At 52.1% G+C, this 27,721-nt stretch overlaps 1 protein-coding gene across 4 annotated transcripts; it reads right to left on the bottom strand.

Annotated features, from left to right (window-relative positions):
- Nucleotides 1–304: 304 nt before the first annotated feature.
- LOC140377374 (CSC1-like protein 2) lies at nucleotides 305–27,721 on the bottom strand. Of its 4 annotated transcripts, XM_072462762.1 has the most exons (22): nucleotides 27,338–27,721; nucleotides 22,567–22,646; nucleotides 19,824–19,914; nucleotides 19,438–19,475; nucleotides 18,908–19,050; nucleotides 17,898–17,960; nucleotides 16,907–16,958; nucleotides 15,914–16,022; nucleotides 14,576–14,646; nucleotides 13,592–13,796; nucleotides 11,482–11,615; nucleotides 11,079–11,216; nucleotides 9,124–9,277; nucleotides 8,875–8,981; nucleotides 8,324–8,410; nucleotides 8,175–8,240; nucleotides 5,628–5,790; nucleotides 4,834–4,939; nucleotides 4,298–4,465; nucleotides 2,611–2,726; nucleotides 2,447–2,530; nucleotides 305–636 (listed from the first exon to the last, which is right to left on the bottom strand). In XM_072462762.1, the coding sequence occupies exons 1-22, from the start codon at nucleotides 27,503–27,505 to the stop codon at nucleotides 427–429; spliced, it is 2,553 nt and encodes an 850-aa protein (XP_072318863.1). In that variant the 5' UTR covers nucleotides 27,506–27,721; the 3' UTR covers nucleotides 305–426. The 4 variants fall into 4 exon arrangements, with proteins under 4 accessions (XP_072318863.1, XP_072318865.1, XP_072318864.1 ...); XM_072462764.1 differs by lacking the exons at nucleotides 22,567–22,646; nucleotides 27,338–27,721 and adding an exon at nucleotides 21,639–21,842; XM_072462763.1 differs by lacking the exon at nucleotides 17,898–17,960 and having other exon boundaries at nucleotides 306–636; nucleotides 27,338–27,719.

Raw genomic sequence — 27,721 nt, forward strand, 5'->3', positions numbered from 1 at the left:
TCAGTTTGGTTGCATAAGTTTGGAGTGGCACAGTAAGTCTTTTCGGGGCTGTCAGCTGGGTTCATGTCCGCCGCCCCCTTCAGGAGAGTCACATGGAGCGGGAGGTTCGGGACGCGGTGGCTCCGGGGCCTGAGGCGGCTCCGGGGCCTGAGGCGACTCCGGGGCCTGAGGCGGCTCCGGGGCCTGAGGCGGCTCCGGGGCCTGAGGCGGCACCGGGTCCTGAGGCGGCACCGGGGCCTGAGGCGGCTCCGGGGCCTGAGGCGGCTCCGGGGCCTGAGGCGGCTCCGGGGCCTGAGGCGGCTCCGGGGCCTGAGTCGGCTCTGGGGCTTGAGGCAGCGGCACCATCTCCAGTCCGAGGTCGGCGGCGTCCTCTCCCCTCACCCCGGGCTCCTCCCCGCGTGGCCCCTCCCCTCTCGCTGGCTCGTGTCAGTGGCGGACCTCGTTGGCGATCAGGCTGTCCTCGCCGGATTGGAAGTCGGCCTCGTTGATGCTGTTGATGGAGTTGTTGGCGTTGACGACGTCGTCGTCCTGCGAGGAGCCTCGGTCGTCCTCGCAGCTGCCCGACCCCGGCTCGTCCGACCCCGGGTCCTGGAGCACCTGAGCGATGTAGGACTGCTGCTGCAGCGTCAGCCCGGGCTGCGAGGGGAAGAAACACAACGGTCAGTGACGCTTCAGAAGCATCTGGACATGTGTGGCTTTGGTCATGTCTGAGGAGCACGTCAGGGGTGTGTCCTGTTACCCGTCATGTCTGAGGAGCACGTCAGGGGTGTGTCCTGTTACCCGTCATGTCTGAGGAGCACGTCAGGGGTGTGTCCTGTCACCCGTCATGTCTGAGGAGCACGTCAGGGGTGTTTCCTGTCACCCGTCATGTCTGAGGAGTACGTCAGGGGTGTGATCCTGTCACCCGTCATGTCTGAGGAGCACGTCAGGGGTGTGTCCTGTCACCCGTCATGTCTGAGGAGCACGTCAGGGGTGTGTCCTGTCACCCGTCATGTCTGAGGAGCACGTCAGGGGTGTGTCCTGTCACCCGTCATGTCTGAGGAGCACGTCAGGGGTGTCTTCTGTCACCCGTCATGTCTGAGGAGCACGTCAGGGGTGTGTCCTGTCACCCGTCATGTCTGAGGAGCACGTCAGGGGTGTGTCCTGTCACCCGTCATGTCTGAGGAGCACGTCAGGTGTGTGTCCTGTCACCCGTCATGTCTGAGGAGCACTTCAGGGGTGTGTCCTGTCACCCGTCATGTCTGAGGAGCACGTCAGGTGTGTGTCCTGTCACCCGTCATGTCTGAGGAGCACGCCAGGGGTGTGTCCTGTTACCCGTCATGTCTGAGGAGCACGTCAGGGGTGTGTCCTGTCACCCGTCATGTCTGAGGAGCACGTCAGGGGTGTGTCCTGTTACCCGTCATGTCTGAGGAGCACGTCAGGGGTGTGTCCTGTCACCCGTCATGTCTGAGGAGCACGTCAGGGGTGTGTCCTGTCACCCGTCATGTCTGAGGAGCACGTCAGGGGTGTTTCCTGTCACCCGTCATGTCTGAGGAGTACGTCAGGGGTGTGATCCTGTCACCCGTCATGTCTGAGGAGCACGTCAGGGGTGTGTCCTGTCTCCCGTCATGTCTGAGGAGCACGTCAGGGGTGTGTCCTGTCACCCGTCATGTCTGAGGAGCACGTCAGGGGTGTCTCCTGTCACCCGTCATGTCTGAGGAGCACGTCAGGGGTGTGTCCTGTCACCCGTCATGTCTGAGGAGCACGTCAGGGGTGTGTCCTGTCACCCGTCATGTCTGAGGAGCACGTCAGGTGTGTGTCCTGTCACCCGTCATGTCTGAGGAGCACTTCAGGGGTGTGTCCTGTCACCCGTCATGTCTGAGGAGCACGTCAGGGGTGTGTCCTGTCACCCGTCATGTCTGAGGAGCACTTCAGGGGTGTGTCCTGTCACCCGTCATGTCTGAGGAGCACGTCAGGGGTGTGTCCTGACACCCGTCATGTCTGAGGAGCACGTCAGGGGTGTGTCGTGTCACCCGTCATGTCTGAGGAGCACGCCAGGGGTGTGTCCTGTCACCCGTCATGTCTGAGGAGCACGTCAGGGGTGTGTCCTGTCACCCGTCATGTCTGAGGAGCACGTCAGGGGTGTGTCCTGACACCCGTCATGTCTGAGGAGCACGTCAGGGGTGTGTCCTGTCACCCGTCATGTCTGAGGAGCACGCCAGGGGTGTGTCCTGTCACCCGTCATGTCTAAGGAGCACGTCAGGGGTGTGTCCTGTCACCCGTCATGTCTGAGGAGCACGTCAGGGGTGTGTCCTGTCACCCGTCATGTCTGAGGAGCACGTCAGGGGTGTGTCCTGTCACCCGTCATGTCTGAGGAGCACGTCAGGGGTGTGTCCTGTCACCCGTCATGCCCGTGGTCTTAGCATTAGCGTTGTAGCAGAGCGGGGGACTTAGGGCTGTGACTGACCTGGACCTTGGTGGTCGGGGACGTGGTGGGCCGAGCCGGTCGCCCGTTCTCCACCGTCTCCACCTCGGCCTCTTTAGTGTCGATCTGAAAACACCGGGAGGTTCAGATGCAGAGTATGCAACACACAGAACAGTAGCAGTATTTGGAGTATTTGGAGCTCATACCTTGTAGTTGTGAGCGCTGAGGTACTTGAAGTGTCCAAAGCAGACGTGGGACAAACACACGACGATGGTGATGATCAGGACCACCAGAGTGAACATGGACGTCGGGGTCTCGAAACCTGAGGCCAGCGAAGACGAGAGAGACTAGTTTAGCCTGGGTTTAGTCCTGGTTTAGTCCTGGTTTAGACCTGGTTTAGTCCTGGTTTAGAACTGGTTTAGTCCTGGTTTAGTCCTGGTTTAGCCCTGGTTTAGCCGGTTTAGCCCTGGTTTAGCTTTTAGTCCTGGTTTAGGCATGGTTTAGCTTTTAGTCCTGGTTTAGTTCTGGTTTAGTCCTGGTTTAGCCCTTGTTTAGTTTTTAGTCCTGGTTTAGTCCTGGTTTAGCCCTTTTTTAGCTTTTAGTCCTGGTTTAGCCCTGGTTTAGTCCTGGTTTAGTCCTGGTTTAGTCCTGGTTTAGCCCTGGTTTAGCCCTGGTTTAGTCCTGGTTTAGTCCTGGTTTAGCCCTGGTTTAGCCCTGGTTTAGCCCTGGTTTAGTCCTGGTTTAGTCCTGGTTTAGCCCTGGTTTAGCTTTTAGTCCTGGTTTATCTAGTCTTGAGCTGCTTTAGACCTGGGTTTGTCCTTGTAAAAGAGGTTTGGTCAGCACTAGATCATACAGGGAATCAGGACGGAAGTTACGAAATCCAAGATGGCGGCGACCAAGACCGGTCCCACTGTTACAGCTGAGGGAATCATTTACTCCCATGGGTCTGGGTTTAACCCTAACCTTAACCCCTGACCCTAACCTTAACCCTAACTCCTGACCCTAAACCCTGACCCTAACCTTAACCCCTAACTCCTGACCCTAAACCCTGACCCTAACCTTAACCCTAACCCCTGACCCTAAACCCTAACCCCTGACCCTAACCTAACCCTAACCGGGTCTGGGTTTAACCCTAAACCTAACCCTAAGTTTTAGCTTCACTTTGTTTGGTTAGAACTAGTTTATACCAGGGCTTGTATTAGCATAAGTGCAGCCAACTCATCCCAAAACAAACTAGACTGTGCAAAAATGTTTTAAACTCGAGATAATAAAGCTCCTGCAGGAATCGAACCGTGTCTCTGACCATCGTGTGTCTGACCATCGTGTGTCTGACCATCGTGTCTCTGATCATCGTGTCTCTGACCATCGTGTGTCTGACCATCGTGTGTCTGACCATCGTGTGTTTGACCATCGTGTCTCTGACCATCGTGTGTCTGACCATCGTGTGTCTGACCATCGTGTGTCTGACCATCGTGTCTCTGACCATCGTGTGTCTGATCATCGTGTCTCTGACCATCGTGTGTCTGACCATCGTGTGTCTGATCATCGTGTCTCTGACCATCGTGTCTCTGACCATCAGGCCGACACGTCTGATATGTTGTTACAGCGAGACAGTAAATGTCCCTCCCTCACCACCAGGTGGAGCTAATGGTGAACCGCAAGTGATTTGGGCGAGAGCGCCGCCATCCTGTATTTCGTAACTTCCTGTCCGATTCCCTATATGATCTAGTGCTGACCAAAGAGGTTTCCATGACTTCTTCCTGGTTAAATAAAGGTAAATAAATGGGCCGCTCTGGCGCCCTCTGCTGTTGTAATAATGCATTTCGCAGCGTTCACAGTGTTCACAGTGGCCTTTTCCCCGCCCTTCGGAGCGTGTGATTGGCTGAACCGTACCTGTCCTGACGGTGGAGAAGAAGAGCAGCCAGAAGAGGCAGAGGATGGGCGCGGCCACCACCTGCGTCACGGCCCCAGAGTGGATCTTCTTATCCAGCTTGGACGGCAGGTACGCATAGTACATGTTGTACCTGTCCACCAGGTGTTTCAACAGCATGTACATCAGGCCTGAGGGTCAGAGAGGGTTAGAAAGGGTTAGAAAGGGGGTCAAAGAGGGTCAGAGAGGAGGTCAGAGAGGGTTAGAGAGGGGGTCAGAGAGGGTCAGAGAGGGACAGAGGGACAGAGAGGGGGTTAGAGAGGGGGTTAGAGAGGGGGTTAGAGAGGGGGTTAGAGAGGGGGTTAGAGAGGGGGTCAAAGAGGGTCAGAGAGGGGGTCAGAGAGGGTTAGAGAGGGGGTCAGAGAGGGTCAGAGAGGGACAGAGGGACAGAGAGGGACAGAGAGGGGGTTAGAGAGGGGGTTAGAGAGGGCCAGAGAGGATCAGAGAGGTTCAGAGAGTTTTAGAGAGGGTCAGAGGATGAAGAGAAGGTGGTACTGACCGAAGGGCACGATGATGGGGCAGGTGATGCTGTAGGCCATGACCACAGTGAAGACGTTCATCATCCAGGCGTAGGCTGCTCCGAACTGGAACTCGTAGGCCTGATGCTGCAGACGAGAACCACCCGTCATGTCTGAGGAGCACGTCAGGGGTGTGTCCTGTCACCCGTCATGTCTGAGGAGCACGTCAGGGGTGTGTCCTCTCACCCGTCATGTCTGAGGAGCACGTCAGGGGTGTGTCCTCTCACCCGTCATGTCTGAGGAGCACGTCAGGGGTGTGTCCTCTCACCCGTCATGTCTGAGGAGCACGTCAGGGGTGTGTCCTCTCACCCGTCATGTCTGAGGAGCACGTCAGGGGTGTGTCCTCTCACCCGTCATGTCTGAGGAGCACGTCAGGGGTGTGTCCTCTCACCCGTCATGTCTGAGGAGCACGTCAGGGGTGTGTCCTCTCACCCGTCATGTCTGAGGAGCACGTCAGGGGTGTGTCCTGTCACCCGTCATGTCTGAGGAGCATGTCAGGGGTGTGTCCTGTCACCCGTCATGTCTGAGGAGCACGTCAGGGGTGTGTCCTGTCACCCGTCATGTCTGAGGAGCACGTCAGGGGTGTGTCCTCTCACCCGTCATGTCTGAGGAGCACGTTAGGGGTGTGTTCTGTCACCCGTCATGTCACCCGTCATGTCTGAGGAGCATGTCAGGGGTGTGTCCTGTCTCATGTAGACCTTTTTGTGGTCTACATTTTGTGGATCGAGTGAAGGTGTTACACCCGAGTGAGGGCGTGTCCGTTCGGTGTGCTCACCCGCTTGACGTTGCGGCGGTCGGCGGCGGAGCGGGCCAGCGACAGGCGGATCATGTACATCATGAGGCCCGGGATCCGCAGCAGGTCCATGGCGTTTCCGATGAATGCCGAGGTGATCACGTAGTTCACGAAGAAGGCGCCGTTGTCCGGCAGGAAGACGCACCTGAACGCACCGCAGAGTTAAAGCTTCACGCGACTCACAACGTCATGAGCAATAACGAACAAGGGAGGGGGAGGAAGAGGAAGAGGAAGGGGAAGAGGGGGAGGAAGGGGAAGAGGGGGAGGAAGAGGAAGAGGGGGAGGAAGAGGAAGAGGAAGGGGAAGAGGGGGAGGAAGAGGAAGAGGGGGAGGAAGGGGAAGAGGGGGAGGAAGAGGAAGGGGAAGAGGGGGAGGAAGAGGAAGAGGGGGAGGAAGGGGAAGAGGGGGAGGAAGAGGGGGAGGAAGAGGGGGAGGAAGAGGGGGAGGAAGAGGGGGAGGAAGAGGAAGAGGGCATCTTCCCCCTTGGTCACATCCTCCGCCAACTGAACCTGGACTTTCACTGCTACGCTGACGACACCCAGATATACCTCACCACCAAATCCACCCAAAACCCTCCCCTCACCCACACCCACACCCTCCCCTCACCCACACCCACACCCTCCCCTCACCCACACCCACACCCACACCCTCCCCTCAGCCACATCGAAGCCTGCATCTCTACAATAAAATCATGGCTCACTCTCAACTTGCTCAAACTGAACAGTGACAAAACAGAGCTCCTCCTCATTGGCACCAAATCCACTCTCAATAAAACTGGTCCCTTTTCACTCAGCATCGACACCTCGACCATCACCCCCTCTACCCTGGTACGCAATCTCGGTGTCATCATGGACCCCACCCTCTCCTTCACTCCCCATGTCAGCCACATCGTCAAGACCTCATACTTCCACCTCCGCCGCATCGCCAAAATCCGACACTGCCTCACCCTCCCCGCTGCTGAATCCCTCATCCATGCCTTCATCTCCTCCCGCCTCGACTACTGCAACTCCCTCCTCACTGGCATCTCCTCCCATTCCCTCCACAGACTCCAAATGGTCCAAAACTCCGCTGCCCGCCTCCTCACCCACACCCGCCTCCTCACCCACACCCGGTCCCGTGATCACATCACTCCCGTTCTCCGCTCTCTCCATTGGCTCCCCATCAAGCAGCGCATAAACTTTAAAATACTCCTCCTCACCTTCAAAGCTCTTCACCACCTTGCCCCCCCCTACCTGTCTGACCTCCTCATCCCCCACCGCCCCTCCCGAGCTCTCCGATCCTCCTCCTCTCTCACCCTGGCTGCACCAACATCCCGACTCAAAACTTTTGGCGACAGAGCATTCTCCCGAACAGCACCCCGACTCTGGAACTCCCTCCCCCAACCTGTCCGCCACTCTCCCTCACTCACAACATTCAAATCCCGCCTAAAAACATACCTCTTCACCCAAGCCTATGACCTCCCCTACCCCTAGCCTCCTCTACCCCATTGCCTCCTCTTCTACCCCCTGTTACATCCCCATCTTTTTCTCTCTACTTCTTCTGTCTTGTTCATTTTATCTGTATATTAATGTGTTCTGTACGTGTTGTCCCCCCTGTCTGTAAATACCCCCCCTTTTTTATTATGTTCAGCGTCTTTGGGTCACTGAAAAGCGCTATATAAATAAAAGTTATTATTATTATTATTATTATTAGGAAGGGGAAGAGGGGGAGGAAGAGGAAGGGGAAGAGGGGGAGGAAGAGGAAGAGGGGGAGGAAGAGGGGGAGGAATAGGAAGAGGAAGGGGAAGAGGAAGGGGAAGAGGGGGAGGAAGAGGAAGGGGAAGAGGGGGAGGAAGAGGAAGAGGGGGAGGAAGGGGAAGAGGAAGAGGGGGAGGAAGAGGAAGAGGGGGAGGAAGGGGAAGAGGGGGAGGAAGGGGAAGAGGGGGAGGACGGGGAAGAGGACGAGGAAGAGGGCGAGGAAGGGAAAGAGGGCGATGAAAAGGGGAAAGAAAAGGAACAGGGGGAGGAAGATGGGGAGGACGGGGAAGAGGGTGAGAAAGAGGAAGAGGGGAAGGAAGAGGAAGGGGAAGAGGAGGGGGAGGAAGAGGAAGGGGAAGAGGAGGGGGAGGAAGAGGGGGAGGAAGGGGAAGAGGGGGAGCAAGAGGGGGAGGACGGGGAAGAGGGGGAGCAAGAGGGGGAGGACGGGGAAGAGGAAGAGGGCGAGGAAGAGGGGGAAGAAAAGGAAGAGGGGGAGGAAGATGGGGAGGACGGGGAAGAGGGGGAGGAAGAGGAAGGGGAAGGGGAAGAGGGGAAGGAAGAGGAAGAGGGGGAGCAAGAGGGGGAGGACGGGGAAGAGGGCGAGGAAGAGGGCGAGGAAGAGGGCAAGGAAGAGGGGGAAGAAAAGGAAGAGGGGGAGGAAGATGGGGAGGACGGGGAAGAGGGGGAGGAAGAGGACGGGGAAGAGGACGAGGAAGAGGGGGAAGAAGATGGGGAGGACGGGGAAGGAAGAGGGGAGGAGGAACACAGCCTTTATCTGTGGTTCAAAACTCACTCAAATCGAACTTTAGCGTCGGCCAGAAACTTCTTGTCGAACAGCCATCGAAAGAACACGTCCAGACTGAAACGAGACGGAGAGAGGAACCAATGAGAGACGTTTCACCTGCGACAGGAAGTGTGGAACGTGCCGGAAGAGCGTCCGACCTGCTGAGCCCCAGAGACGGCAGCAGCAGAACCATGAAGATCAGGAACGTGTAGCATTTGTGCATCGTCGTGCGGTTCTCTCCGGACCTGCGGAGAACACACCAGGTCAGCGCGTTCACGGCCACGCCCTGACTAAAGGTTTGGGGTTCCAGTCCCGGCGTTGAGCAAACAAAAAGCAAGTCACTCGGAGATGGAGACATCGCTGAATCGCTCAATTTAACGCTTTCGTCGAGGAACAGCAACACGTCCGACAATAATCGAAACACTAACGTTTGGTATCCTGTAGCGTATTACTGAAGTAATCTCAGTAGTAGTAGTAGTAGTAGTAGTAGTACGTAGTAGTAGTACTAGTAGTACTAGTAGTAGTAGTAGTAGTAGTACGTAGTAGTAGTACTAGTAGTAGTAGTACTACTAGTAGTACTAGTAGTACTACTAATAGTAGTAGTAGTAGTACGTAGTAGTAGTACTAGTAGTACTACTAGTAGTAGTACTAGTAGTACTAGTAGTAGTAGTAGTAGTAGTAGTAGTAGTAGAAGTACTAGTAGCGTTACCTGGTCCAGTGAGCCTCGAAGAAGGCGGAGTAGTAGACGATGGTGGGCAGCAGAGCAGAGAAGGCCCAGAGCAGCAGAGTGGGGAAGAACTGAGTCACGATGGGGTTCTGAGGAGGAGAAGGAGGAGAAGGAGGAGGAGGGGGAGGAGGAGGAGCAGAAAGAGGAGCAGAAAGAGGAGCAGAAAGAGGAGGAGTTAAAGTTAGGTGTGCAGACACAGAAGGCGGAGCCTGTGGAACACGTGGTACTCACGTTGAGGTACTCCACAGGTTTGGTGACGTTGAACTTGTCCATGGTGGAGATGATGATGGCCGGAGTGGTGAGGAAGAAGAGCAGCAGGAACAAGATCACGTTTATGATGAAGCAGCGGATCCACCACGAGACCCCGCCCAATGACAGGTTCTCCCTGAGCAGAGAGGAGGAGCGTCAGCGAGGAGGAGGAGGAGCGTCAGCGAGGAAGAGGAGGAGCGTCAGTGAGGGGGAGGAGGAGCGTCAGCGAGGAGGAGGAGCGTCAGCGAGGAAGAGGAGGAGCGTCAGTGAGGGGGAGGAGGAGGAGCGTCAGCGAGGAGGAGGAGCGTCAGCGAGGAAGTGGAGCGTCAGTGAGGGGGAGGAGGAGCGTCAGCGAGGAAGAGGAGGAGCGTCAGTGAGGGGGAGGAGGAGGAGCGTCAGCGAGGAGGAGGAGCGTCAGCGAGGAAGTGGAGCGTCAGTGAGGGGGAGGAGGAGCGTCAGCGAGGAAGAGGAGGAGCGTCAGCGAGGAGGAGGAACGTCAGCGAGGAGGAGGAGCGTCAGCGAGGAAGTGGAGCGTCAGTGAGGGGGAGGAGGAGCGTCAGCGAGGAAGAGGGAGGAGCGTCAGCGAGGAGGAGGAGCGTCAGCGAGGAAGAGGAGGAGCGTCAGTGAGGGGGAGGAGGAGCGTCAGCGAGGAGGAGGAGGAGGAGCGTCAGCGAGGAAGAGGAGGAGCGTCAGTGAGGGGGAGGAGGAGGAGCGTCAGCGAGGAAGTGGAGGAGCATCAGTGAGGGGGAGGAGGAGCGTCAGCGAGGAGGAGGAGGAGCGTCAGCGAGGAGGAGGAGCGTCAGCGAGGAAGAGGAGGAGCGTCAGTGAGGGGGAGGAGGAGCGTCAGCGAGGAAGAGTGTCAGCGAGGATGAGGAGGAGCGTCAGCGAGGAAGAGGAGGAGCGTCAGTGAGGGGGAGGAAGAGGAGCGTCAGCGAGGAAGAGGAGGAGCGTCAGTGAGGGGGAGGAGGAGCGTCAGCGAGGAGGAGGAGCGTCAGCGAGGAGGAGGAGGAGGAGCGTCAGCGAGGAAGAGGAGGAGCGTCAGTGAGGGGGAGGAGGAGCGTCAGCGAGGAGGAGGAGCGTCAGCGAGGAAGAGGAGGAGCGTCAGCGAGGAAGAGGAGGAGCGTCAGTGAGGGGGAGGAGGAGCGTCAGCGAGGAGGAGGAGCGTCAGCGAGGAAGAGGAGGAGCGTCAGTGAGGGGGAGGAGGAGCGTCAGCGAGGAAGAGGAGGAGCGTCAGCGAGGAAGAGCGTCAGTGAGAGGGAGGAAGAGTAGGAGCGTCAGCGAGGAAGAGGAGGAGCGTCAGCGAGGGGGAGGAGGAGCGTCAGCGAGGAGGAGGAGGAGCGTCAGCGAGGAGGAGGAGCGTCAGCGAGGAAGAGGAGGAGCGTCAGCGAGGAAGAGGAGGAGCGTCAGCGAGGAAGAGCGTCAGTGAGAGGGAGGAAGAGTAGGAGCGTCAGCGAGGAAGAGGAGAGCGTCAGTGAGGAAGAGGAGAGCGTCAGTGAGGAAGAGGAAGAAGAGGAGCGTCACCAAGGGTGAGGAAGAGGAGGAGGAGGAAGGGGAAGAGGGCGAGTGCGAGGAAGGGGAAGAGGGTGATGAAGAGGAAGGGGAAGAGGGTGAGGAGGAGGAAGGGGAAGAGGGTGAGGAAGAGGAAGGGGAAGAGGGTGAGGAAGGGGAAGAGGGTGATGAAGAGGAAGGGGAAGAGGGTGAGGAGGAGGAAGGGGAAGAGGGTGAGGAAGAGGGCGAGGAAGAAGAAGGGGAAGAGGGCGAGGATAAGGAAAGGGAAGAGGGTGAGGAAGAGGAAGGGGAAGAGGGTGAGGAAGAGGAAGGGGAAGAGGGTGAGGAAGAGGAAGGGGAAGAGGGTGAGGAAGAGGAAGGGGAAGAGGGTGAGGAAGGGGAAGAGGGCGAGGAAGAGGAAGGGGAAGAGGGCGAGGAAGAGCGTTTACCAGCGCACGTTCTGAGGATCCGGCGCGTACGTGACGCTCCAGTTGTAAACGTGGAGAACTTCACTGAACTGAGACGAGCGCGGCTCCTGACGACACATGCAGCCCTGAACCTGACACGCATTAAAGTCCTTCAGGATACTGCAAATACAAGTACAAATACTTCAAATACTGTCTGAATATAACACATGCAGCCCTGAACCTGACACGCATTAAAGTCCTTCAGGATACTGCAAATACAAGTACAAATACTGTCAGAATATTGTTATCAAGATAATCAAAAAGAAAAAAAACTAAATCTAAATAAAACATTTAGTCAATTATTCATTTGGACAGAGGAAGCGTCTGGGGAGCTGGAGGACAGAGGAAGCGTGTGGTGGAAGCGTCTGGGGAGAGGGAGACTCACACGGCGGTCATGGCTTCGTTCTGGAAGGTGACGAAGGCCATTCCCAGAGGTTTGGTGTGAACCTTCTCCTTCTCCTTCCTGTATTCCTCCTTCAGCTTCGCCTCACGCTTTGTGTAGAAGCTCACGGCCTCCTCCTGCAGGACACACGGGGAATTACACCTCTGAAGCAGGGCTAAACCAGGGCTAAACCAGGGCTAAACCAGGGCTAAACCAGGGCTAAACCAGGGCTAAACCAGGGCTAAACCAGGGCTAAACCAGGGCTAAACCAGGACTAAACCAGGACTAAACCAGGGCTAAACCACGAGGGCTAAACAAGGACTAAACCAGGGCTAAACCAGGGCTAAACCAGGACTAAACCAGGACTAAACCAGGACTAAACCAGGGCTAAACCACGAGGGCTAAACAAGGACTAAACCAGGGCTAAACCAGGACTAAACCAGGACTAAACCAGGGCTAAACCACGAGGGCTAAACAAGGACTAAACCAGGGCTAAACCAGGGCTAAACCAGGTCTAAACCAGGGCTAAACCAGGACTAAACCAGGATTAAAAAAGGGCTAAACCAGAACTAAACCAGGGCTAAACCAGGGCTAAACCAGGATTAAAAAACGGCTAAACCAGGTCTAAACCAGGGCTAAACCAGGTCTAAACCAGGGCTAAACCAGGACTAAACCAGGGCTAAACCAGGGCTAAACCAGGGCTAAACCAGGGCTAAACCAGGTCTAAACCAGGGCTAAACCAGGACTAAACCAGGGCTAAACCAGGGCTAAACCAGGGCTAAACCAGGACTAAACCAGGATTAAAAAAGGGCTAAACCAGAACTAAACCAGGGCTAAACCAGGGCTAAACCAGGGCTAAACCAGGACTAAACCAGGATTAAAAAAGGGCTAAACCAGAACTAAACCAGGGCTAAACCAGGGCTAAACCAGGGCTAAACCAGGACTAAACCAGGATTAAAAAAGGGCTAAACCAGAACTAAACCAGGGCTAAACCAGGGCTAAACCAGGATTAAAAAACGGCTAAACCAGGTCTAAACCAGGTCTAAACCAGGGCTAAACCAGGACTAAACCAGGGCTAAACCAGGGCTAAACCAGGGCTAAACCAGGGCTAAACCAGGTCTAAACCAGGGCTAAACCAGGACTAAACCAGGGCTAAACCAGGGCTAAACCAGGGCTAAACCAGGACTAAACCAGGGCTAAACCAGGGCTAAACCAGGGCTAAACCAGGACTAAACCAGGACTAAACCAGGGCTAAACCAGGGCTAAACCAGGACTAAACCAGGGCTAAACCAGGGCTAAACCAGCACTAAAGCAGCACTAAAGCAGGACTAAAGCAGGTCTAAACCAGGTCTAAACCAGGACTAAACCAGGGCTAAACCAGGGCTAAACCAGGGCTAAACCAGGGCTAAACCAGGACTAAACCAGGACTAAACCAGGACTAAACCAGGGCTAAACCACGAGGGCTAAACAAGGACTAAACCAGGGCTAAACCAGGGCTAAACCAGGACTAAACCAGGATTAAAAAAGGGCTAAACCAGAACTAAACCAGGGCTAAACCAGGGCTAAACCAGGTCTAAACCAGGGCTAAACCAGGACTAAACCAGGATTAAAAAAGGGATAAACCAGAACTAAACCAGGGCTAAACCAGGGCTAAACCAGGATTAAAAAACGGCTAAACCATGTCTAAACCAGGGCTAAACCAGGTCTAAACCAGGGCTAAACCAGGACTAAACCAGGGCTAAACCAGGGCTAAACCAGGGCTAAACCAGGACTAAACCAGGGCTAAACCAGGGCTAAACCAGGGCTAAACCAGGACTAAACCAGGGCTAAACCAGGACTAAACCAGGACTAAACCAGGGCTAAACCAGGGCTAAACCAGCACTAAAGCAGCACTAAAGCAGGACTAAAGCAGGTCTAAACCAGGTCTAAACCAGGACTAAACCAGGGCTAAACCAGGGCTAAACCAGGTCTAAAGCAGGACTAAAGCAGGACTAAACCAGGTCTAAACCAGGTCTCTGAAGCGGCCCCTGAAGCGGCTCTGAAGCGGCCCCTGAAGCGGCCCCTGAAGCGGCTCTGAAGCGGCCCCTGAAGCGGCCCCTGAAGTGGCCCTCACCTCCTCGCAGCCCGTGATGGCGCAGCAGCACAGGTGACCACAGGGTTTGGGGTTGATCATGGTGGGCACATGCTCTTTGGCCATGAGGTCGGTGAAGAACTTCTTGCTGCGCTCGGTCTTCTTGCGCTCGGCGTTCAGGGACATGAGTCTGGCCACGTTGTAACAGATCCGCGCCTCCAGAACGATGCAGTTCTCATACGCCTGCCTGCAAACCCAGAAGTACTTGTACTAGTACTGCAAAATACAAATACAGCTATTCTCCTTCTCTGAGCCTCACAAAAACACTCTGTTTCCAGTTTCCCAGAGTTGTAGCTCTGGAGCGTGTCAGGGCAAGCTAGCTTTTGTTTGTTTTCCCGTTCTAATTCCCACGGCTGCCAGTAGAGGGAGCACTAACACCAAACCTGATGAGAGAATGTGTGGCTTCTGTTCTGGAACACGAGTTCAGAGTTTCAGAGTTCAGAGTTCATAGTTTAGAGTTGAACACAAAGTGACCTCCGGAGCTCTACATCTGGGACATGGTGTTTGTGAGGCCCTTGAGAACACGTGTGACATAATCACATGTGTGTGAGGCCCTTGAGAACATGTGTGACATAATCACATGTGTGTGAGGCCCTTGAGAACACGTGTGACATAATCACATGTGTGTGAGGCCCTTGAGAACACGTGTGACATAATCACATGTGTGTGAGGCCCTTGAGAACATGTGTGACATAATCACATGTGTGTGAGGCCCTTGAGAACACGTGTGACATAATCACATGTGTGTGAGGCCCTTGAGAACACGTGTGACATAATCACATGTGTGTGAGGCCCTTGAGAACACGTGTGACATAATCACATGTGTGTGAGGCCCTTGAGAACACGTGTGACATAATCACATGTGTGTGAGGCCCTTGAGAACACGTGTGACATAATCACATGTGTGTGAGGCCCTTGAGAACACGTGTGACATAATCACATGATGAGTCATAAAAAGAGTCTTACTCAAAATGCTGTTTGATCTGAGACTCTTCGGCGTATTTGGAAATGCCGTTTATGAACAAAGTGCGTTTGACCTGAAAAAGACACATTCAAATATCATCAGAAGAGCAAAGAGCCAGGTGTGTGGTCACATGTTGTGTGGTCACATGTTGTGTGGTCACATGTTGTGTGGTCACATGTTGTGTGGTCACATGTTGTGTGGTCACATGTCGTGGTCACATGTCATGGTCACATGTTGTGTGGTCACATGTTGTGTGGTCACATGTTGTGGTCACATGTTGTGTGGTCACATGTTGTATGGTCACATGTTGTGTGGTCACATGTTGTGTGGTCACATGTTGTGGTCACATGTTGTGTGGTCACATGTTGTGTGGTCACATGTTGTATGGTCACATGTTGTGTGGTCACATGTGTGGTCACATGTTGTGGTCACATGTTGTGTGGTCACATGTTGTGTGGTCACATGTTGTGTGGTCACATGTTGTATGGTCACATGTTGTGTGGTCACATGTGTGGTCACATGTTGTGGTCACATGTTGTGTGGTCACATGTCGTGTGGTCACATGTCGTGTGGTCACATGTCGTGTGGTCACATGTTGTGTGGTCACATGTTGTGTGGTCACATGTTGTATGGTCACATGTTGTATGGTCACATGTTGTGTGGTCACATGTGTGGTCACATGTTGTGGTCACGTGTTGTGTGGTCACATGTTGTGTGGTCACATGTTGTATGGTCACATGTTGTGTGGTCACATGTGTGGTCACATGTTGTGTGGTCACATGTTGTATGGTCACATGTTGTGTGGTCACATGTTGTGGTCACATGTTGTGTGGTCACATGTTGTGTGGTCACATGTTGTATGGTCACATGTTGTGTGGTCACATGTGTGGTCACATGTTGTGTGGTCACATGTTGTGTGGTCACATGTTGTATGGTCACATGTTGTGTGGTCACATGTTGTGTGGTCACATGTTGTATGGTCACATGTTGTATGGTCACATGTTGTGTGGTCACATGTGTGGTCACATGTTGTGGTCACATGTTGTGTGGTCACATGTTGTGTGGTCACATGTTGTATGGTCACATGTTGTGTGGTCACATGTGTGGTCACATGTTGTGTGGTCACATGTGTGGTCACATGTTGTGTGGTCACATGTTGTATGGTCACATGTTGTGTGGTCACATGTTGTGGTCACATGTTGTGTGGTCACATGTTGTGTGGTCACATGTTGTATGGTCACATGTTGTGTGGTCACATGTTGTGGTCACATGTTGTGTGGTCACATGTTGTGTGGTCACATGTTGTATGGTCACATGTTGTGTGGTCACATGCTGCTCACCAGGTCGTCCTCCTTGTAGTGCATCTTGGACGTGTGGCGTCTCATGCTGTAAACGGTCAGGAGCAAATACATGAAGGCGAAGGACGTGTGGAGCCACAGCAGGTTCGTCCTGAAGGAGTTATAATGTATATCATGTTATAATGTATATAATATTATAATGTATATCATGTTATAATGTATATAATATTATAATGTATATACTATTATAGATGTATATCATGTTATAATGTATATAATATTATAATGTATTATAATGTATATCATTTTATAATGTATATAATGTATATAATATTATAATGTATATCATGTTATAATGTATATAATATTATAATGTATATAATGTATATAATATTATAATGTATATCATGTTATAATGTATATCATGTTATAATGTATATCATGTTATAATGTATATCATGTTATAATGTATATAATGTATATAAGATTATAAATGTATATATTATGATGTATAATATTATAATGTATATTATTGTAACTATATATTATTATAAATGTATATAGTATTTTAAATGTATATAATTTTATAATGTATATAATATTATAGATGTATATCATGTTATAATGTATTATAATGTATATAATATTATAGATGTATATCATGTTATAATGTATTATAATGTATATAATATTATAGATGTATATCATGTTATAATGTATATTATTAAAAATGTATATAATATTATAAATGTATAATATTATAATGTATATTATTATAAATGTATATAGTATTTTAAATGTATATAATATTATAATGTATATTATTATAAATGTAATAATATATGTAATAATAATATGTTAAATACATTTATAATATGTGAAATATATAGGTCTAACATTAGACCCTTCCTCATCACTTTGGGGTAAACCACATGATGTAACTTTCCACTGGGTTTATAATGTCCCACTGCGGGACATTTCCCTCAGAGCCTGTGTACGTAGTGCAGCTTTGTACGTAGTGCAGCTTTAACTCACCCGGACTTGAGGTTGGCTATGGTGGTCCGCCCGAAACTGTAGGCGTTGTTTTCTGGAAAGAGAAGAATCATCAGCTTCTGAAGCCATGGCAACGGGTCACAACGAGAAACTAGGGCTGGTTACCGTATTCTACCGACTATAAGTCTTTTTCATAGTTTTGGCCGGGGTGCGACTTATAGTCCAGAAAATACGGTATTAACGACACAAAAAAGACTAAAAACTTGACAATTTTAGACACATAAATTCATCTTTTCTATTTTTTATGACAACATTTAAAAAGAAACAACAACAACACAAAGAGAAAGAGAAATGGGAACACAAAGATCACAAAGAAGGGGCGGGACCAGGGGGAACAGAAGGGGCGTGGCTTTCACCGTTTACGTCACGTTAACTTCACGACGTCACTAACAGAGGAACGTGATGTTTCATCGACATGTGGAGATGTTTGACCCGCTCTGTTAGCATAACACGCTAAACGAGACGCTGCAGCGCCATCTACAGGTCCTACGGGTCCTAAAGGTCCTACGGGTCCTACAGGTCCAAAAGGTCATACGGGTCCTAAAGGTCCTACGGGTCCTAAAGGTCCTACGGGTCCTACAGGTCCAAAAGGTCATACGGGTCCTACAGGTCCTACGGGTCCTAAAGGTCCTACGGGTCCTAAAGGTCCTACGGATCCTACAGGTCCTAAAGGTTCTACGGGGTCTGCACACTCTAGGGCCATCTACGTGTCCTACGGGTCCTACGGGCTCTGCACACTCTAGGGCCATCTACGGGTCCTACAGGTCCTACGGGCTCTGCACACTTTGGGGCCATCTACGGGGTCCTACGGGCTCTGCACACTTTGGGGCCATCTACGGGTCCTACGGGCTCTGCACACGCTCTGCACACTTTGGGGCCATCTACGGGTCCTACGGGCTCTGCACACTTTGGGGCCATCTACGGGTCCTACGGGCTCTGCACACTTTGGGGACTGCGTGGGACCCGGCTGTACCTTCTTTGGACGGCGGGCCGGGGGATCCCATGTACAGGAACGCTTCGGCGCTCAGAATTCGGACTGAACACCAAACACACCGTTAGCCGCTAAGACACTTTAGAGTTCACGGTCACGGGAGGAGGCGGGGCTACGGCTGAGACTTACGGCTCTTAAGTATTATAAAGAATCCAAACGTTCAAGAATGAGAGAATACATTTATACAGAAAAGTAGTATTAAAGTAGTATTAAAGTAGTATTAAAGTAGTAGTAAAGTGGTAGTAAAGTAGTTGAAAAGTAGTAGAAAAGTAGTAGAAAAGTAGTAGTAAAGTCGTAGTAAAGTGGCTAAAGCCTTTACGTTTGAACCTCTCTTTATGTCATGCTAATGCTAATGCTAATGTCAGACGAATTATGACCTGGAAACATCAGATTGTGGCTCTTGACAAAGCGAGTGCCGTGCGGCCATAAACAGGAAACAGCTGATGCTAACGTGCTACACTAGCTTTGTGTCGCCAACGTGCTACGCTAGCTTTGCGTTGCTAAGGCTCGACGTGTAAGTCCAGTCGTCTTTCCGCTCGTGGTCACTCTTTCTCTGTGCGGGTCACCCACAGGGGGCGGAGTCTCACACACACACAGCAGGGGGCGGAGTCTCACACACACACAGCAGGAGGGCGGAGTCTCTCACACACACAGCAGGGGGGCGGAGTCTCTCACACACACAGCAGGGGGCGGAGTCTCACACACACAGCAGGGGGGCGGAGACTCACACACACACAGCAGGGGGGCGGAGTTTCTCTCACACACACAGCAGGGGGCGGAGTCTCACACACACACACACAAACACACACACAGCAGGGGGGCGGAGTCTCACACACACACACACACACAGCAGGGGGGCGGAGTCTCTCACACACACACACACAGCAGGGGGGCGGAGTCTCACACACACACACACACACACACAGCAGGGGGGCGGAGTCTCTCTCTCACACACACACACACACACACACAGCAGGGGGGCGGAGTCTCACCGAGCAGGTCTCCAGAGAAGTTGACGGGCAGAACGATCCCGACAGAGAGAACACCCACCACCACCAGCAGACCAATGATGTGCCTCTGGAAGGACAGGTAATGCACCGCATCCTCACCACACTTCTCACGGATCTCCTCGTCTCTGCGACACAGAGGAGGCGCGTCAGAGGAGTAGAGGAGGAGGAGGAGGAGAGGAGGAAGAGGAGTTGAAGAGGATGAGGAGCAGAGGAGGCGCTGAGGAGGAGGAGGAGAGGAGGAGAGGAAGAGGAGCAGAGGAGCTGAGGAGGAGGAGAGGAGGAGGAGCTGAGGAGGAGAGGAGGAGGAGCTGAGGAGGAGAGGAAGAGGAGCTGAGGAGGAGGAGAGGAGGAGGAGCTGAGGAGGAGAGGAAGAGGAGCTGAGGAGCAGAGGAAGAGGGGCTGAGGAGGAGGAGAGGAGGAGGAACAGAGGAGGAAGAAAGGAGACGAGTCAGAAGAGGAGACGAGCAGAGGAGGAAGAGGAGAGGAGGCGCGTCAGAGGAGGAGATACTCACTTTATTCTGAAAATGGCCGTCAACCATGAACAGAAACCCTGGAATAAAAATAAAAAATGCTGTTGATTTGTCACAGAAATAAACTTATGTGTTTCCTCTGAGGAGACGAGAGGACGAGTGGACAAGAAATTGAGGGCACGAGGAGACGAGGGGACGAGGAGACGAGGGGGCGAGGGGACAAGAGGTAAAGAGACGTGTGTGTCCTGGGTGAAAGGTAAAGAGACGTGTGTGTCCTGGGTGAAAGGTAAAGAGACGTGTGTGTCCTGGGTGAAAGGTAAAGAGACGTGTGTGTCCTGGGTGAAAGGTAAAGAGACGTGTGTGTCCTGGGTGAAAGGTAAAGAGACGTGTGTGTCCTGGGTGAAAGGTAAAGAGACGTGTGTCCTCACGTTGTCTCGCTGCTCGAAGTCGACGGAGCTGGAGACGGACGTGAGACGCTCGTATCGATCTGGAGTCTCCGAGTGCATCGCCGACGCCACGCTGTCAACAACAGAAGATAACCATGACAACGAGGACGAGACTCCGCCCTTTAATGGGCCTGGACCCAGTGTAGTCCTGTTTAGACCTGGTTTAGTCCTATTTAGTCTGGTTTAGACCTGGTTTAGTCCTATTTAATCCTGTTTAGTCCTGGTTTAGTCCTGTTTAGTCCTGGTTTAGTCCTGATTTAGTCCTGGTTTGAACCTGTTTAATCCTGTTTAGTCCTCTTTAGACCTTTTTAGACCTGTTTAGTCCCGTTAAGTCCTGGTTTATTCCTGATTTAGACCTGTTTAGTCCTGGTTTAGACCTGTTTAGTCCTGTTTAGACCTGGTTTTGTCCTAGTTTAGTCATGGTTTGGTCCATATTTCTGATGGAAATAAAATTTATTTCATGTTGTCAGGCAGATTTCACACCACAATCCACAAAGGCTCATGGGTAATGTAGTCCCCAAACATTTCACTGCAAATTCACACAGTCTAAAACCTATGGAACAGTGTTTCTCAAACTGTGGTGCGCGGAAAGTCTGCTTAAAAGTCACATGTTTGTCATTGATTGGTTTAGACCTGGTTCACACCTCGTTTACACCTGGTTCACACCTGGTTTACACCTGGTTTAGACCTGGTTTACACCTGGTTCACACCTGGTTTACACCTGGTTTAGACCTGGTTTACACCTGGTTTAGACCTGGTTCACACCTCGTTTACACCTGGTTTAGACCTGGTTCACAGCTCGTTTACACCTGGTTCACACCTGGTTTACACCTGGTTTAGACCTGGTTTACACCTATTTCACACCTGGTTCACAGCTCGTTTACACCTGGTTCACACCTGGTTTACACCTGGTTTAGACCTGGTTTACACCTATTTCACACCTGGTTTAGACCTGGTTTGCACCTGGTTTACACCTGGTTCACACCTGGTTTAGACCTGGTTTAGACCTGGTTTACACCTGGTTTACACCGGGTCTAGACCTGGTTTACACCTGGTTCACACCTGGTTTACACCTGGTTCACACCTGGTTTAGACCTGGTCTAGACCTGGTTTACACCTGGTTTACACCTGGTTCACACCTGGTTTAGACCTGGTCTAGACCTGGTTTACACCTGGTTTACACCTGGTCTAGACCTGGTTTACACCCGGTTCACACTTGGTTTACACCCGGTTTACACCTGGTTCACACCCGGTTTACACCTGGTTCACACCCGGTTTACACCTGGTTCACACCCGGTCTAGACCTGGTTTCCACCTGGTTTACACCTGGTTCACACCCGGTTTACACCTGGTCTAGACCTGGTTTACACCTGGTGGTACTCGGAGGGTTCCTTCCTGGTGTGAATAGTTTGAGAACCACTGCTACAGAAGGTCTTCATTTTGACTCGGCGGTTCCCTGGGCTAACAGAAGTTAGCTAACGCGCTAACACGTCACACTCCGCTGTTTCCAGAGGCTGATGAGGGTTAGCTAACACGCTAACACGTCACACTCCACTGTTTCCGGAGGCTGATGAGGGTTAGCTAACACGCTAACACGTCACACGCCGCTGTTTCCGGAGGCTGATGAGGGTTAGCTAACGCGCTAACACGTCACACTCCGCTGTTTCCAGAGGCTGATGAGGGTTAGCTAACACGCTAACACGTCACACGCCGCTGTTTCCGGAGGCTGATGAGGGTTAGCTAACACGCTAACACGTCACGGGTCACAAACACGAGGTCCTTCATTTGACCTTTTACCTTTTCACCGGCTCATAGTTCTCTCGCTCTCGTCGTCGGCTGAGTTTGAATAAAGTTAGAAGCATTGGATCCACAAATGTTAGCATGTTAGCGCTGTTAGCATCACACACAAGTCAAACACGGAGAGACATTAGAGCCACAACAAGAAACGATTCACATGACACACTTTACAAAAGCCATGAAGTAGATCCAGGTTTAGTCCAGGTTTAGTTCTGGTTTAGTCCAGGTTTAGCCCTGGGTTAGTCCAGGTTTAGCCCTGGTTTAGCCCTGGTTTAGTCCAGGTTTAGCCCTGGGTTAGTCCAGGTTTAGCCCTGGTTTAGTCCAGGTCTAGTCCAGGTTTAGTCCAGGTTTAGCCCTGGTTTAGCCCTGGTTTAGTCCAGGTTTAGTCCAGGTTTAGCCCTGGGTTAGTCCAGGTTTAGCCCTGGGTTAGTCCAGGTTTAGCCCTGGTTTAGCCCTGGTTTAGTCCTGGTTTAGCCCTGGTTTAGTCCTGGTTTAGCCCTGGTTTAGCCCTGGTTTAGCCCTGGTTTAGTCCAGGTTTAGCCCTGGTTTAGTCCAGGTTTAGCCCTGGTTTAGTCCAGGTTTAGCCCTGTTTCATGTTTCTTTATTTAAGTGGCGCTGATGTCTCTCGTTCTCACGCTGGAAGAAGAGTCATTCATATTAATAATATTAATATTATTTTGGATCAAAGTCGACATGTTTCAAACTCAAAGCACAATTATTGAACACGACATTAGTGTCAAACTCGCGGCGTCAGGACGTACTACACTTTCCCGTCTCCAACGCGACTCGTCATCGGCAGCCTTCGTCAGACAGGACACAACGTTAGCTTTAGCGTCGCTTTAGCGCCACGTTAGCATCACAAATCCAACAGTACATTCTGTTCCGGCTCGTGACAAATCCCGGCGTAAAGAGACGGCGACGCCCTCACCTGTCTGCGTCCGTGACCAGCGCCAGGCGACCGTAATCCCACGCCACTTTACGCAGGATGGAAAACACGAACAGCAGCACCTTTAAAACACAAACAGCACCTTTAAACAGCGCCTTTAAAACACAAACAGCACCTTTAAACAGCACCTTTAAAACACAAACAGCACCTTTAAACAGCACCTTTAAAACACAAACAGCACCTTTAAACAGCGCCTTTAAAACACAAACAGCACCTTTAAACAGCGCCTTTAAAACACAAACAGCACCTTTAAACAGCACCTTTAAAACACAAACAGCACCTTTAAACAGCGCCTTTAAAACACAAACAGCACCTTTAAAACACAAACAGCACCTTTAAAACACAAACAGCACCTTTAAACAGCACCTTTAAAACACAAACAGCACCTTTAAAACACAAACAGCACCTTTAAACAGCACCTTTAAAACACATATAGCACCTTTAAACAGCACCTTTAAAACACAAACAGCACCTTTAAAACACAAACAGCACCTTTAAACAGCACCTTTAAAACACAAACAGCACCTTTAAATCACAAACAGCACCTTTAAATCACAAACAGCACCTTTAAAACACAAACAGCACCTTTAAACAGCACCTTTAAAACACAAACAGCACCTTTAAACAGCACCTTTAAAACACAAACAGCACCTTTAAACAGCACCTTTAAAACACAAACAGCACCTTTAAACAGCGCCTTTAAAACACAAACAGCACCTTTAAACAGCGCCTTTAAAACACAAACAGCACCTTTAAAACACAAACAGCACCTTTAAACAGCGCCTTTAAAACACAAACAGCACCTTTAAACAGCGCCTTTAAAACACAAACAGCACCTTTAAACAGCGCCTTTAAAACACAAACAGCACCTTTAAACAGCACCTTTAAATCACAAAAGGTTTAAATATAATGAAGACAAAAGGGAAAGAAGTGCAAACAGAAACCCGGATTCAACAATAAAGTTAGCATTAGCTTTGAGCCATGGATCTGCATAAGACACGCTCCCTCTGCGGTTCACAACATGCTCACTCAAAGCTAGCTCAGCCACAGTGGCCCTGGGGCAGACTGACGGAGCCAAGGCTGCCAATCTCCCCCATAGGCTCCTCCCACCATTTACTCTGCTTTCATTTGCTCAAACTCAGCATATTAACGAGCTGAACAATGACGTCATGTGACGTCACGTTAAACCCTGCAAACGAGGCGTGACATTAAAGGAGACACGTACCAGGAAGCACAGACGAGGCGTGACATTAAAGGAGACGCGTACCGGGAAGCACAGACGAGGCGTGACATTAAAGGAGACGCGTACCGGGAAGCACAAACGAGGCGCGACATTAAAGGTGACGCGTACCGGGAAGCACAAACGAGGCGCGACATTAAAGGAGACGCGTACCGGGAAGCACAAACGAGGCGTGACATTAAAGGAGACGCATACCAGGAAGCACAAACGAGGCGCGACATTAAAGAAGACGCGTACCAGGAAGCACAGACGAGGCGCGACATTAAAGGAGACGCGTACTATGAAGCACAGACGAGGCGCGACATTAAAGGAGACGCGTACCAGGAAGCACAAACGAGGCGTGACATTAAAGGAGACGCGTACCAGGAAGCACAAACGAGGCGAGACATTAAAGGAGACGCGTACCAGGAAGCACAAACGAGGCGAGACATTAAAGGAGACGCGTACCAGGAAGCACAAATGAGGCGAGACATTAAAGGAGACGCGTACTAGGAAGCACAGACGAGGCGCGACATTAAAGGAGACGCGTACCAGGAAGCACAGACGAGGCGAGACATTAAAGGAGACGCGTACCAGGAAGCACAGGCGAGGCGAGACATTAAAGGAGACGCGTACCAGGAAGCACAAACGAGGCGTGACATTAAATGAGACGCGTACCAGGAAGCACAGACGAGGCGAGACATTAAAGGAGACGCGTACCAGGAAGCACAGACGAGGCGAGACATTAAAGGAGACGCGTACCAGGAAGCACAAACGAGGCGTGACATTAAAGGAGACGCGTACCAGGAAGCACAAACGAGGCGTGACATTAAAGGAGACGCGTACCAGGAAGCACAAACGAGGCGAGACATTAAAGGAGACGCGTACCAGGAAGCACAGACGAGGCGAGACATTAAATGAGACGCGTACCAGGAAGCACAGACGAGGCGTGACATTAAAGGAGACGCGTACCAGGAAGCACAGACGAGGCGTGACATTAAAGGAGACGCGTACCAGGAAGCACAGACGAGGCGTGACATTAAAGGAGACGCGTACCAGGAAGCACAGACGAGGCGTGACATTAAAGGAGACGCGTACCAGGAAGCACAGACGAGGCGAGACATTAAAGGAGACGCGTACCAGGAAGCACAAACGAGGCGTGACATTAAAGGAGACGGGTACCAGGAAGCACAAACGAGGCGCGACATTAAAGGAGACGCGTACCAGGAAGCACAGACGAGGCGAGACATTAAAGGAGACACGTACCAGGAAGCACAGACGAGGCTTGACATTAAAGGAGACGCGTACCGGGAAGCACAGACGAGGCGTGACATTAAAGGAGACGCGTACCAGGAAACACAAACGAGGCGCGACATTAAAGGAGACGCGTACCGGGAAGCACAAACGAGGCGTGACATTAAAGGAGACGCATACCAGGAAGCACAGACGAGGCGTGACATTAAAGGAGACGCGTACCGGGAAGCACAGACGAGGCGTGACATTAAAGGAGACACGTACCAGGAAGCACAGACGAGGCGTGACATTAAAGGAGACGCGTACCGGGAAGCACAGACGAGGCGTGACATTAAAGGAGACGCGTACCAGGAAACACAAACGAGGCGCGACATTAAAGGAGACGCGTACCGGGAAGCACAAACGAGGCGTGACATTAAAGGAGACGCATACCAGGAAGCACAAACGAGGCGCGACATTAAAGGAGACGCGTACCAGGAAGCACAGACGAGGCGTGATATTAAAGGAGACACGTACCAGGAAGCACAGACGAGGCGTGACATTAAAGGAGACGCGTACCGGGAAGCACAGACGAGGCGTGACATTAAAGGAGACGCGTACCGGGAAGCACAAACGAGGCGCGACATTAAAGGAGACGCGTACCGGGAAGCACAAACGAGGCGCGACATTAAAGGAGACGCGTACCGGGAAGCACAAACGAGGCGTGACATTAAAGGAGACGCATACCAGGAAGCACAAACGAGGCGCGACATTAAAGAAGACGCGTACCAGGAAGCACAGACGAGGCGCGACATTAAAGGAGACGCGTACTATGAAGCACAGACGAGGCGCGACATTAAAGGAGACGCGTACCAGGAAGCACAAACGAGGCGTGACATTAAAGGAGACGCGTACCAGGAAGCACAGACGAGGCGTGACATTAAAAGAGACGCGTACCAGGAAGCACAAACGAGGCGAGACATTAAAGGAGACGCGTACCAGGAAGCACAAACGAGGCGAGACATTAAAGGAGACGCGTACCAGGAAGCACAAATGAGGCGAGACATTAAAGGAGACGCGTACTAGGAAGCACAGACGAGGCGCGACATTAAAGGAGACGCGTACCAGGAAGCACAGACGAGGCGAGACATTAAAGGAGACGCGTACCAGGAAGCACAGGCGAGGCGAGACATTAAAGGAGACGCGTACCAGGAAGCACAAACGAGGCGTGACATTAAATGAGACGCGTACCAGGAAGCACAGACGAGGCGAGACATTAAAGGAGACGCGTACCAGGAAGCACAGACGAGGCGAGACATTAAAGGAGACGCGTACCAGGAAGCACAAACGAGGCGTGACATTAAATGAGACGCGTACCAGGAAGCACAAACGAGGCGTGACATTAAAGGAGACGCGTACCAGGAAGCACAAACGAGGCGAGACATTAAAGGAGACGCGTACCAGGAAGCACAGACGAGGCGAGACATTAAATGAGACGCGTACCAGGAAGCACAGACGAGGCGTGACATTAAATGAGACGCGTACCAGGAAGCACAGACGAGGCGTGACATTAAAGGAGACGCGTACCAGGAAGCACAGACGAGGCGTGACATTAAAGGAGACGCGTACCAGGAAGCACAGACGAGGCGAGACATTAAAGGAGACGCGTACCAGGAAGCACAAACGAGGCGTGACATTAAAGGAGACGGGTACCAGGAAGCACAAACGAGGCGCGACATTAAAGGAGACGCGTACCAGGAAGCACAGACGAGGCGAGACATTAAAGGAGACGCGTACCAGGAAGCACAGACGAGGCGTGACGTTAAAGGAGACGCGTACCAGGAAGCACAAACGAGGCGAGACGTTAAAGGAGACGCGTACCAGGAAGCACAAACGAGGCGTGACATTAAAGGAGACGCGTACCAGGAAGCACAGACGAGGCGAGACATTAAAGGCAATGCGTACCAGGAAGCACAAACGAGGCGAGACATTAAAGGAGACGCGTACCAGGAAGCACAGACGAGGCGAGACATTAAATGAGACGCGTACCAGGAAGCACAGACGAGGCGAGACATTAAAGGAGACGCGTACCATGAAGCACAGACGAGGCGTGACATTAAAGGAGACGCGTACCATGAAGCACAAACGAGGCGAGACATTAAAGGAGACGCGTACCATGAAGCACAGACGAGGCGAGACATTAAAGGAGACGCGTACCAGGAAGCACAGACGAGGCGAGACATTAAAGGAGACGTGTACCATGAAGCACAGACGAGGCGAGACATTAAAGGAGATGCGTACCAGGAAGCACATGAAGTCGAGGGCGAGCACGGTGGGCACGCCCCCAAAGGGCAGGCCCTGCAGGACCGTGCTCCGGATCCGCGCTGAGTAACAATAAGCTTTGGACTCGCTCTGGGACGAGCAGTTGTCCGGCCCAGAACAGGGCGGAGCCAGGTTTAAGAGCGGCATGATGACTGACAGCCACAGAGCCCGCCTCCTGCACCCAAACAGCCAATCAGGAGAGTCGGGCCCACCCTCCGCACCGCACCGGCCAGTCAGAAGAGTCGGGCGTGTCCGGAACGCGGCATCGGCCAACCAGGAGCTTCGGGCGTGTCCAGAGCGTGTCACCGGCCAATCAGGAGAGTCGGGCGTGTCCAGAGCGCGTCACCGGCCAATCAGGAGCTT

The sequence above is a fragment of the Eucyclogobius newberryi genome, unplaced genomic scaffold, assembly GCF_026437365.1.
Source record: "Eucyclogobius newberryi isolate DKJ021-1_F unplaced genomic scaffold, fEucNew1.0.hap1 SCAF_4, whole genome shotgun sequence".
In the NCBI taxonomy this organism is placed as follows: Eukaryota; Metazoa; Chordata; class Actinopteri; order Gobiiformes; family Gobiidae; genus Eucyclogobius; species Eucyclogobius newberryi.

Bases quoted from the DNA above. Each gene is read 5' to 3' on its own strand.
- LOC140377374 (XM_072462762.1), bottom strand. From the start codon at position 27,505: ATGCCGCTCTTAAACCTGGCTCCGCCCTGTTCTGGGCCGGACAACTGC. The intron at 19,051-19,437 runs GTGAGTATCTCC...TCTGTGTCGCAG, and splicing joins ACGGCCATTTTCAGAATAAA to AGACGAGGAGATCCGTGAGA. The intron at 8,241-8,323 runs GTCGGACGCTCT...GTCTCGTTTCAG, and splicing joins CCGTCTCTGGGGCTCAGCAG to TCTGGACGTGTTCTTTCGAT.